This window comes from Sinocyclocheilus grahami, unplaced genomic scaffold (assembly GCF_001515645.1).
Source record: "Sinocyclocheilus grahami isolate Dianchi unplaced genomic scaffold, SAMN03320097.WGS_v1.1 scaffold106.1, whole genome shotgun sequence".
Classification (NCBI taxonomy): domain Eukaryota; kingdom Metazoa; phylum Chordata; class Actinopteri; order Cypriniformes; family Cyprinidae; genus Sinocyclocheilus; species Sinocyclocheilus grahami.
In genome coordinates this window covers 222,187-234,502 of record NW_015505285.1, presented here as the reverse complement: position 1 = coordinate 234,502, position 12,316 = coordinate 222,187, and the positions used below count along the sequence as shown (strand labels likewise).

The window sequence follows — 12,316 nt, the reverse complement described above, 5'->3', positions numbered from 1 at the left end:
CAGCAGCGTCTGCACTTCACACGCGTATGCTCGCGGGCGCGAATTAAGAATCACGGCTGCATTCGAGTCTTCAAGGCATTTTTGGACACAACATCGTCAAGTAAGTAACTTTAACGAATGTTACAGTATTCACTGTAGTTGTCCGCTAGTAAAAACATAGTTTTATCAGTCATTATCCGTGTATGCCATTGTTTTGCGGTTACTACAGTTCAGTGGATAAAGAGGCGCTGACTGGTGTGACTGAGGCAGGACTAATTTGCATATTCATAGATCCGCATATAGTAAATGAGGCAAGGGTGTAGAGTTACATTCAAGCTATTTTAAGGCATGAGGAAATTATTTTCACAAGAAAAAACATTTAAATATGTCATTTTGATGATCAAAGATAAGTTTTAAGGGATAAAATATTTGACTACAGGGGGACTTTAATAAATTACAATAATACTGGAATAGCAAAAATAATGTGCGCACTTGCCTTGTTGAAACTGTTCTAGCACCATCTGCAGGTTAGAGAGTGACACTGCATACTGGTTGACCTGATCCTGAGAAGCACAGAGCTGAATAAGTGCTTCATCTCTCTGTCTGACAGCACCATTCAGCTGCTCCTGAAGAGACTCGACCTGCAGGCTAGCCTGCTGACTACACACACACACAGTTAGAGACATTAGTGAGGATAAACCAATATAAGTATATACACACTAGTATTATATAGTTTTTGGAACATACAAAACACCTGGAAAACAGAAAATTATGCTATATGGTGCGACTGATTCAGTATGAGCCAGGGAATTCAGGAATAATTTTAAGTTTCTAGCCCTTGTGGTTCAAAAGTTATTAGCATAAACAGTGAAAATTTGAGCTGTTGGTGGTGCTAGAGGGCAACTTTCCTGCAAGGGGGTCTATGGGCTGCCATAGGCTCAAGAGCGGAAGTAGATGACTAAAGAGCGGGAGAAGAAGACTCAAGAACAAGAAGAGAGGGAGAAGGAGGAGAAGACGACTAATGAATGTAATAGGTGCCTTTGCATCTTTGGTGCTTAGCCCCAATTATATGTCCACGAGTCGAACTCGGGACGTCCGAAGCACAACGGTGCTGTGTGTCACGTGCTGCCCATGAGGCTATTGGCGCCGGCAGCAAATTCTGGTTTTAAGCAAGCAATCACACCAACAGACAGAAACAGACCCACCTTGCACTCTCCACAGCATTGGAGGAAGATGTTAACCGCTCTTCCAGGAGTGCCACTCTGCGTCTCAGCTCTCCCTCTCTGTCCTCAGCTGCCAAAGCCTCACGTGTGTATGAATCCTCAATCTCTAACAGGTGATTGCGCAAACGCTCCACCTCCTGCTTCAGGCGCTGCTCTTTATCTCGTGTGTGCTGCAGCTATATACAGAAAGTACAGCAATTCCCACAAATTAAAATATATTTTTAATGGATGCAACTGGATATTAAATTGAATTGGGACAAGGTAACAGTTAACGGTTTTAATCTTTTAGTAAGGCAATAAAGCACAGCAATTTAATATTGGCCTTTGTTACCTCACTCTGAAGAGCAGCCGTCTCCATTTGTTTTTGTTTGAGGGCCATCATCACTTGATCTCTTTCCTGCTGAAACAACACTGCCTTCTCCTGCATGGACTTAACTTCATTCAACAATTGGTTCAGCTCACCAGATTTACCCTGCAGTACAGACAAAGGCAGAATAGGTCAACTTCACAACACATATAGATCTAGACCAGTCCAGAACAAGTTGCATGCCTTCATTGGCATTAACATTTCAAATGTGAATTGTTCCCACTGCAATTATTTTGGAGAGTTGGGTGAACAGGAGAGAATTAAATAATAATAATAATAATAATAATAATTAAATTAAATCCAAAGTTACTACTGTTCAAAATTGTAGGATGAGCAATATTTTTTGTTTTTGAAAGTCTCCTATGCTCAATAAGGTTACATTTATTTGATAAAAAAATACAGTAAAAACAGTAATATTGTGAAACATTACATCAAATTTAAAATAACTTTTCTTTTTTATTATTTTAAAATGTTATTTCTTCCTTGGAGAGCAAAGCAGAATTCTTTGATTAAGAATTTCTAACATTTTAAAAAGCATTTTAATGTATTTTATACACATTTTTTGTATTTAAAAACACACAAACAATAATTAAATTAAATCCAAAGTTACTACTGTTCAAAATTGTAGGATGAGCAATATTTTTTGTTTTTGAAAGTCTCCTATGCTCAATAAGGTTACATTTATTTGATAAAAAATACAGTAAAAACAGTAATATTGTGAAACATTACATCAAATTTAAAATAACTTTTCTTTTTTATTATTTTAAAATGTTATTTCTTCCTTGGAGAGCAAAGCAGAATTCTTTGATTAAGAATTTCTAACATTTTAAAAAGCATTTTAATGTATTTTATACACATTTTTTGTATTTAAAAACACACAAACAGACAAACCTGCTCTTTATCTTTTAGCATCTTCTCCATGGCAGTGGCCTTCTCATTCACAGCACTGAACTGAAACTCTCGTTCCCGAAGCAGCAGTGACACCTGCATGTTGGTTTCCTGCAGGGCACGGAACTCTGTCTCTTTCTCACGAGCTTTTGCCGCTATCGCTTCATTCTCCTCCTTTAGCTTCTTCAAATCGAGTTCCAGGATCAGGGCACGCTCCTTCAGATTTGTCACAGCCTGCTTCAAGACCTCGTTGTCATTTTCACGATTACGTAAACTTTCACTCACCTAGTTTGTACAAGAAAAAAGGTTAGGATTAACCAAATTATTCAGAGATTTTTTTTAAGTGTATCTAAAATAATAACACATTTCATGTGCAAACTTTGGAATGTAAACAAAATCTCAAATCTCAAAACTGACATTTTACTCCTTCAAGCCATTCAACACAACAGAATTGTAAGTCACCTGAGTCAGTTGGTCTCCCTTGGTCTTAATGAGCAGATCTTTCTCTCTGAGGGAGCGCTGTAGCGATTCTTGCTTCTCTCTGGCCTGCTTAAGCTCCTCTGCATGGCTTCTCTGCTCACTTTCAGACAGAGATGCAGAATTCGACAAGCGATGATTGTTTTCCTGCAGAGTTCTTATCATGCTCTCCTTCTCTGCTAAAATTCTCTGCATTGACTGCAACTCCTGATGTAGGCTCTCATTTTGGCCTGGTGGTGCTGCCCCCTTCAGGTTTGGAAGGGCAAAAGCCTGGGTGGCCATCATAGCGGAAGCGTCTGGAGATTGCTTGCCACTGTCAAGCTTCCCAAGCAGGACGTCTTTGGTACTACTTAGCTGGCTGATGGTCTGCTGCACCTGTGCCAGCTCTTGACTCAACAATCCCAGCTTTTTCTCTTTCTGCTCATAGCTCTGAATAAGTCTGGAGTAATCCACCGAGAGCTTTGAGCTGCAGTCACTATCTGCAGAAACCTGCCCCTGCAGCTTGAGAAGCTCCTCTTGTAGCTGAGCAGATTCATGTTGCATGTTCCTCACAGTCGTGATAACCTGCTGCTTCCACTCCTCCATCTTCTTCACTTGCTGTTTGAGAGTGTCACGTTCTTGTAGGAGCTCCTCAAACTGGTTGCTGCTAATACCCCCCGAGCCACCACTTACAGAATCGCCTGCACCAGATGTCTGGAGGACATAGACCAGGGTCTGACATTTCTGAGTCAAGGCGTCAATCTCGATATCCTTCTCACGAATGATGCGGGAGAGGTTCTGAATGGTCTCTCGAAACATCTCTTGACTGCCTGAAGGGTCGCTCATAGTGGAGAGCCGCTGATTTTCTTGCTGGAGCTTCAATAAGGCGGCTTCCTTGGCTGCAACAATGTCCATAATGCGATGGTAGTCTGAACGCAGCTGGCTGTTTTCTCTGGTTTTCTCGTTGAGCACGGCCAACACCTGTTCACGTTCCACCGCATACGCCTGCAACTGCTGCTGCAGGAACACCACATCTTGACCATGGCCACCAGATACTCGAGCGTGTAGGGCCTGGATTTCTAGATCTTTTTGAAGCACCATCTGCGAGAGTTTTCCCAGCTCATTTTGAGAGACCACAAGCTGGTCAAGCTGTTTGGTTAGAGACAGGTTCTTCTCATTTAGCTGGTTAATCTCAGTCTCTTTCTCCTTGATGCCTTTCACAAGCTTCTCAATCTCCACCTTCGAAAGGTCATGTTTCTCGTTACCGTTTTCGCCATTCAGCGACTGGGTCTTGTCCTCCTGTAGGATTTCTACGGACTGTATTTGACTCTGTCCTTGTGTGCTCCGGACCTCCACTTCTGACTGAAGCCGGACAATCTCCTCATCCTTAGCAGTGATGAGTCTTTTGTAATTAAGTGAGCTTTGTTCATGTCTTGTCCGTGCTTGCTCAAGTTCACTCTGTAGCACCTGCAGAGAACGCTGGGACTGCAGCGCTGTAGCCTGCTGCTCCTCTGATACTTTTCTCAACGATTGGACCTCTTCTTCGAGTTGATCTCTGGCAGCTTTGAGCTGGGCCACCTCAGTCTCAAGCTCTGTGATGATGTCCAGTGTCCGTGGCTCTGACAATAATGGCGGTCTGCTTTGCTGGTCCCTCAGACGATCGATCTCTTCTTTTAGATGGCTGTTTTCTTCCTTCATGGCTCCAAGCTGTTTGTCTTTCTCCTCCACCGACTTTCTTTGAGAGTCAAACTCTTGAGTTGCTCCCAAGAACTTGTGCTCTAATTCCTGTTGTGCTTCTGCAGCTTGAGCTTTTAGGGTTTCGACAAAGGTGTCCTTCTCCTGCAAAAGCTCGGTGAGTTGATTTTGGCCTGCCACAGTGATGTGCAGCATCTCACTGGTGTCTTTGTGGTCAGAGACCATCTGCTCCATCTCACGCTTGAGCTCTGCAATTGAGAGATCTTTTTCCTGATTCAGTTTCACCATTCGCTCGTGTTCGGTCTGTAGCGCAGAAGCATCCAGAGAGCGTGTTCTGGTTAGTTCGTCGATGGTTTGTTGATACTGTTTGGCCTGATCTGAAAGTCGCTTCTCAGTCTGGCTTAGCTCAGATTCTAACTGGCTCTTCTCTAGTTTCAAGGCTTCAATGCGGGTCTCTTTCTCCAGGGACATCCTGCTTAGAGAGGCTTGACCATCTTGGATCTGCTTTTCCAAACGGTCAATCTTTTCTAAAGCCTGAGTGCTCTCTTCTTTCAACATTCTATTTTCAATTTTCAATTCAAAATCCTCTGAAATGGCCCTCTCATAGGAGGTCTTTACTTCTGCTAACTCTGTTCTCAAGTCCTGGATCTCTTTATCCCTTGTCTCAAGTACCATCCTGTGATCCTCTAATGCATTCCCCTGCTCCCCAGAATGACTTAACTTCTCACAAAGTGCAGTAAGTTCTGTCTCTCTTTCCTGAAGCGCCCTCTTGAGGTCAGAGGACTCCTGCCGCAGCTCTTTGCCCAGATCCTGTGATTTGCACAACTTTTCCCTCAACTCTTTTACTGTGGATTCCAGTTGCTGCTTTGCCATGTGCAGTTCATTCAAGGAGAAGGCACTTTGAATTAGCTTCTCCCCCTGAGCTTCCAGCTCCAGTTGAAGAGTTTGTCTCAGGTCAAGGGAGGAGTTGAGATCTGACTGAAGATGGGATTTTTCCACATCAGCCTGGGTTTTCTGCAGGGACAGCTGTTCCTTCACTGCAATAAGATGCTGGAGAAAGAAAACTATGTAAGTATGTAGTATATCAACTCAAATTCTAAACACATTAAACAGATCCAATAATTGTATTCTGTCTAATAAAAACGTACACTGGTTCAAAAAGAGTACCTGTGTGGCCTCCTGGTTCTGCTTGTCCAGTTCTTCCAGTTCAGCACTGAGTGCCTCTATATCAAGATGGGCTTGCTTTAGAGCTTGCTCCCGTTGGACTAGCTGACTCTTTAGGTCTGAAACTTCCTGTGACAGTTCCAGAACACTTTCTGACTCTCCTGCCTTGTGCCTCTGCTCGGCCAGGGTCAATCTCTCAACAAACGCAAGCTAATGAATAAAAATAAAAAAGGGTATGAAACTAATGTCAGTTAAGTGTAAATTACCATTACATGATAACATGCAAGCGTCCTTTCAAAAAGCTGTTGAAATATTGATTACTCCATCTTCAAAGATTTTTTTATTCGAAAGATACCGAACTTCTGTTCAAAAACAGGAAGAAACAGGTATTAGTGTGTACCATAATATTGTCAATATACACATACCTTTTCTCTCTCCACCGCTTCCTTCTCTTTCCTGAGGGTATCAATGATGGTGTTGAGTTCCAGTATGTCAGCATGTTCTACTTCTTCTGTAGGACTGCTCTGAATTAAATTAGAATTTAATTTTTTTTTTAAGTACTGACACTCATCCTCACACTTACATTATTTGCAGAGGCAACCAGAAAGTGTCCAAACACTTTCTTAATTTTGAACATTTTATCAATTGTTTTATATTTGAATTCTCAGCATGGCTAAAAACATCTAAATATTATTGGGCTACAAATTTCTAAACTGTCCAGAGGAAGGTTTTTAGCAAATTTACCTCACTGAGAGTCCTCAATCTAGCCATCTCTTTCTCTGCACCTAAAATAAAATACAAAAATATAAATATGAGAGAGCAGTATGAGCAATATCAGAGATTTTCCCACCCAAGAACATATGATTTGATCTAACACAATTTGTTGTGTTCTCTATACCTGCCAGAGCTTTTTTCAGGATTTGTATCTCATTGTCATGCTGGGCTTTCAGCATAGACTTCCCTTCCTGTTCCTGTACTCGAGCCTGGAGTTCGTTTACAGACTTCTGAAGGCGACTGTAATTCTGCAACAATTCTGTATTTTCTGCTGTAGCCGCCTCCTTTTCCCTCTCTAGCTTGGCTTTCTGACGCTCTGCCTCCTCCAAACTGGCCAATAGATCGCTGTGCTGTTTACACTGAAGCTCTGCCTCCTCCTGTAAAGACTGTATGGTCGATTGCAACTCTTGAAATTTGGCGGAGTCCTGTACTGTGGTTGATTTTTGGACAACACTTGCACCTTCTGAAGAAGAGGGAGATAAACACAGCATTGTACTCAAAATTCAACTGTTAATTTCAAAACTACCAAATACAAAGCAAACACGTCATCTGCATTTAAAAAGTTCAAAAATGTCCTGACTTTTACTTCCTAATATCCATCAATGTTTCTCCTCACCACTTTGAAGCTGCTCCTCAAGCTCCTCGATTCTCTCCTCATACTCTGCCAGCTCCTCTCTGTGCCGTTTTGAGATTTCAGCCATTTTCTGCCTCTGGGCGTCCTGCAATGCTGCCAGTTCGTGCTGGTGCTCATCCACCTCCCGTGCCATTTCCTCTCTCAGCTCCTGATTGGGTCAGAACGTCAGTTGGGTTAAAAACAGAACCAGATCCCAAGCACTGACCAACAGGAAAGCACCTACTCTTTGTTACAGATGAAAAGGTTTTTCACCTTGATCATTCTTTGCATTTTCAGAACTTCACCCTGGTCTCCGTTACCATCAACTCCTGGTAGCTTGGATGCCTGATAAATTGAAATATAATAAAATATAATAAATAATCTAATTCTAGTTTATAGCTCTCTCATGATATAATTGTAAAATTAAAAGTGACCTGAGCAACTCTCCTCCAGTGGGCCACTTCAGACTCCAGACGATGCACCTCATTGGAAAGACGGTTAATTTCCTGCTGTGACCACAGGACATCACTGAGGTCCACCTCATCACCATGGAAGCCTTGATGGACAGCTGTAGACCGGTGTAGAAAGGAAGATGAAGTAGTGGTAGTGGCAGCAGTGGTAACAGGAAGTACAACATCATCAGAGGAGGATGAGTTGGCTGCAGCCTGAGCAGAATGTTGGAGTTTCTGAACCTCCTCCTGCAGACCGCTCTGACGGGCCTTGAGGTGACTGATCTCCACCTTTACAACAATAAACATACACACAATATCATCCACATGATTCTAAACTTTTGAAATTCTCCCACTATAATTAGATAAGTGCAATTATTTTCCCAAAAAGAAAAACCTAAAAAGAAAAACCTCTTTCTGTTGCAGGAGGGTTCTGTATTCCACTGACTGCTGTTTGACCTGAATCTCTGCCGCCTCCAGCTTCTCCTCCAGCTCAGAGTTTATTCTTCGCAAGCGCTCATACTAAACCACACAAAAGCAAATACATAAAAATAAAATAATTCAATTACAGATGTTAATGCACTGACAAAATGTTTTGAAACAACTCATCCTTTAACTGAATAGTGGTGCATAATTAGGCATTTTTTTAAACAATGTGTGCAAATAAAAAGTAGAAATGTCTTCATTTTCAAGCACACAAAACATTAGGTCTCATGACAGAACTGAGAAATATCTTCAGCATTAGACTAGGACTTTTTTGTGCTCAATTAATCACCTCAGATTTTTGTGTTGCATATAAAGTCTCCAGTTCCTGCAATCTAGAGTTGGACACCTGCAGCTCAGAGGAAGCATCTGTAAGAAAAAAACATGCTGACATTTAATAAAGTCATGGTTCCTTAAATAGCTGAGCCTACATCTGTGCATGCAGCTCTATTATACAGCAATTGTCACAAGTATATATATATATATATATATATATAGTGACAAGTCCTTCCCATTTATCTAAAAAATATCTGATGAAAATGATGATAAGAACTTCTGTTCTTCTGTACATCATTTCTAAGTCACTGAAAGAGATGATACACTGACTAACTCCAAGACCTCACTGAATGAGAAGGTTAAAGATGAACAATCCTTGCCAGGTGTGCAGAAAGTAAAAATATCCTATTAAACCACCAAAAGCCTACTACATTTGCATTTTCCAAAGGAATCATTTAAAGTCATGGTTTTAAAGGACACATTATTCAATTGTTGGATGACTGTCCCTTTAAATAGGCTACCAACATTGCAGGAGGATCAAGTTCAGTTATTTTTTCCCAGCAGCTGCAGAGCCACAGCAGATATTACCTATAAACAACAAGTACTCTTTAATAAATACAGACTCCTAAGTAAATAACTGAAGCTATTTAAAAAAAAAAAGCACAATATAAATAAAACTCTTGAGAGTGAAAAAAACAACAATAATAGGTAACAGCAGGTTTTTGTCCACAAGCTTCCATTTCAATGTCCATTTCAAAACGGTTCAGGTTCACATGACAAACAAGACTCATTTACACACAAAGCAGTGTTTCAACCCCACTTGCAAATCTCACGTATGCAAACACGACTAACTTGAACTTATTTTCATTATTTAATGCATAAAATATGGATTTGAGAAAAACTAGCACAAACCGCAGCAAGTCTGAGGTTAAACACAGTTAGCTAAACTAACTCACTACATTTGGGCATTAAGGAACTATTTACCATAGGGAAATGTCTGCCTTAAAAACACAATTGGGGTGGAGTAGCATAGTGTATAATAGCAATAACTGTATTAAATTACCATTAGTTAGATGATCCTCTTGAAGTAACATGGAGCTAAGCTTAAAGGGATAGTTCACCCAAAAATGAAAATTAGCCCATTATCCTCAAGCCATCCTAGCCATATGACTTTGATCTTCCAAGCTGTTTAATGGCAGTCAGTGGTTGTTGCAGTTCATCAGTCAAAAAGAAGTGAAATAAAGCACATCCATCCATAATAAAAAGTGCCTCACACGGCTCCTGGGGGTGAACAAAGGTCTCCTGTAGCGAAACGATGCATTTTTGTTAGAAAAATATCCATATTCAAAACTTAATAATCACTTTTATCTAGCTTGTGCCAACAGTTGTACACGGAAGCAGCTCTGGGAGGGATGCCTTCAGGGTGAGTAATTCATGGGCTAATTTTCATTTTTGGGTGAAGTAACCCTTTAAGGCTACGGTTATGGCCATGGCTCACTGCATGAATCTTATGGGGCTTGCTTCACTCAGAAACATTTTTAGCCATAACACCACTCTACAAGTTAACAGCACCTACTAAATAACTACTTGATATTGTGTTGCAAAAAAAAGTGATGGAGTCACTTCAATGTAGCCTTCATTTAAAGCAACATATAACAATAATAGCGACAATCCATCTGAAGCTCTGTCTTTCTCAAGGGCACATTGCATGTAGGTGGTCTCTGTTGTTGTGGAAGAGGACAAACCCCTACCAGGTGTCACACCTGCCACTTCCAAGCATCCAGCCTAAAAACATTGCCAATATACCACTGGTAACAATTTACAATAAGTTTCTATATGTTAAAAGTAATTCATGCAATAGATGACATGAAATAGCAATGAAAAATACTTTTACAGCATTTATTAATCTACTTTGTTAATGTTATTTTTACATATAGCTACTAATAGCCTATATTTTTAACATTTCAAGTTACAAATATTAACATTACTAATATTAGTATTATTCTTACTTAATGTACAATGAATGAACAATAAATAATTTTACAATTAGCCTATATTATTAAATGCTGTTCATTGCTTTCATGACACCTAATGTTAACAAACATAACGTTTGGTAAAGTTGACACCACCTTTGTGTAGTATAATCTGAAAGACAACAAAAGCAGGTCATTTTTTGTAAGTCTGCTTTAAAACAGGCAGGTTAATGCATCGTGAGACATGACATATTGACTCAAGGTCTGTCTGCTTTGCTGGAAGCTGCTGATCAAAGTTCTCAGTGTGCTCTGTGTGTGTCTATCCACTCCTCCAAAGGTCAAAAAGGTCATATTGTTGGTGGTAAAAAAAAAAAAAAAAAACACTTCTGTGTTTGCAAAATCACTGAGCCAGATACAAGGACCAAGGCAGAGATACACACCAGTGCTTAATATCAAGTTCCTATTCACAAAAGAAAGAAACATCCAGCACTTTCTGGATTAAGATCAAATGCCTAAACTCCAGCCGAAGCTACATTTCTAATAGGGATTCAGCGGCTGTATGCAAACAAACCTCTTACTCTGTCTTAAGCGCACTGCAGCATCAGATGACATTTGTAGAGAATGACAATGGAAATCCTAAAGGGACAGTTTACCCAAAAACGAAAACTCTGCCATTTACACACCCTAACCTCTTGTTTCTTTCAAACTTGTGTGACTTTCTTTCTTCTCAAAAGGAGATAGGCAGAATGACAGGCTCTGTCATTATTCCCTTTCATTACATAGAATAGAGGCTGCAGGTCCCTAACATTTCCTTTTGTGTTCCTCAGAAAGTCAGTCATTTAGGTTTGGAAAAGTATAATAATTTTCATTTTTGAGAGCACTTTCCTTTTCATTTCTTCGACCAGATGCCAATGTAAACAAAATCACATCTTTAAAAAAAACTGCTAAAGTATGGTCACATCTCAACAATCAGACAAAAACTATTAGCACATTTCACAGTGAGATTAACTTGGGTATATAAAAACCAAGCATAACTGGATTGTGTTCATAAACCAGTCATCATATAACTGTTACATTCATTAGTCTAGCCTACAGTTGTGATCACTAAATATAAATGCATAATAGACAATTATATAACAAAACAGCTGACCATAATGTACTAACACTGTAACAGTGCTAAATGTCTGTATGGGAAGTGAAATGATCTTGACTGTTGTCAACTCACCTCCCACTTCCTCGGCGCTTTCCAGCAGAATATCTTTGGTAAAATTAGAGATCTGCCCGGTGAAAGAAGACAAGCTTCCCCCGACCTGACCCAAACTCTGACCCAGGCCAGAGCCTAACCCTCCCAGCCAAGACGACATGATGAGCCGAACCGGATATAACCCTTAATCACCGACACGGGCCTTTCAGACACACAGACAACAATGCATTGACAGCACAGATCCGTGCGAGCGAGGGCTTCATGTAACGTTACTCAAGCTAATTAACAATTAGCCTTTGTTATTAATAGACGTAATAATTAACCAGCGGCGGATCCGGATTCCAGCTGGTTCAAAACTTCATGACATAAATAAAGACAAAACGCCGGGTTATACGTGTTAAATCCACAGGAATAACGAAGACCTGGTCGCCGGGTTATATCCACATATGGACAGGCAGGTGTCTGGTACGGGTTTGTTTTGGGTCGCTGTGTTTTCACGCGGATAAAGTGCCAGCTCGACCGCGGCCATCACAGCCGGACTAATCATCCGTCAGCGGAGACGTGGACAGCACAGATGGATTATGGGACGGTGGAGGACCAACACAATGCAGCGCACTCTTTTCACGCATTAACAGCGACGCCACTGGACAGAAAGAGTCCTGCAATCATGTGATAAAACACTCCAACTTTTGTTTTGGCCAAGTTTTGTCTATAATATATCTGAGGCCATAATCGATCATATTATTTAAATTGTAATAATATTTCACAATAT

General features: G+C 40.6%; 1 protein-coding gene across 1 annotated transcript in view; it reads right to left on the bottom strand.

Moving 5' to 3' along the window:
* The window catches only part of trip11 (thyroid hormone receptor interactor 11), a 22,959-nt gene extending 10,834 nt beyond the window's left edge, over nt 1-12,125 (bottom strand). Inside the window, exons 1-15 of the mRNA XM_016276716.1 lie at nt 11,566-12,125; nt 8,384-8,460; nt 8,020-8,130; nt 7,594-7,899; nt 7,433-7,504; nt 7,163-7,328; nt 6,671-7,009; nt 6,517-6,557; nt 6,198-6,296; nt 5,776-5,982; nt 2,920-5,658; nt 2,461-2,742; nt 1,534-1,674; nt 1,185-1,378; nt 476-639 (exon numbers count right to left, since the gene is read on the bottom strand). Of these exons, the coding sequence (XP_016132202.1) occupies nt 476-639; nt 1,185-1,378; nt 1,534-1,674; nt 2,461-2,742; nt 2,920-5,658; nt 5,776-5,982; nt 6,198-6,296; nt 6,517-6,557; nt 6,671-7,009; nt 7,163-7,328; nt 7,433-7,504; nt 7,594-7,899; nt 8,020-8,130; nt 8,384-8,460; nt 11,566-11,704 (5,077 nt within the window). The 5' untranslated portion in view covers nt 11,705-12,125. The remainder of the gene's footprint in view (nt 1-475; nt 640-1,184; nt 1,379-1,533; nt 1,675-2,460; nt 2,743-2,919; nt 5,659-5,775; nt 5,983-6,197; nt 6,297-6,516; nt 6,558-6,670; nt 7,010-7,162; nt 7,329-7,432; nt 7,505-7,593; nt 7,900-8,019; nt 8,131-8,383; nt 8,461-11,565) is intronic.
* Nucleotides 12,126-12,316: the final 191 nt, after the last annotated feature.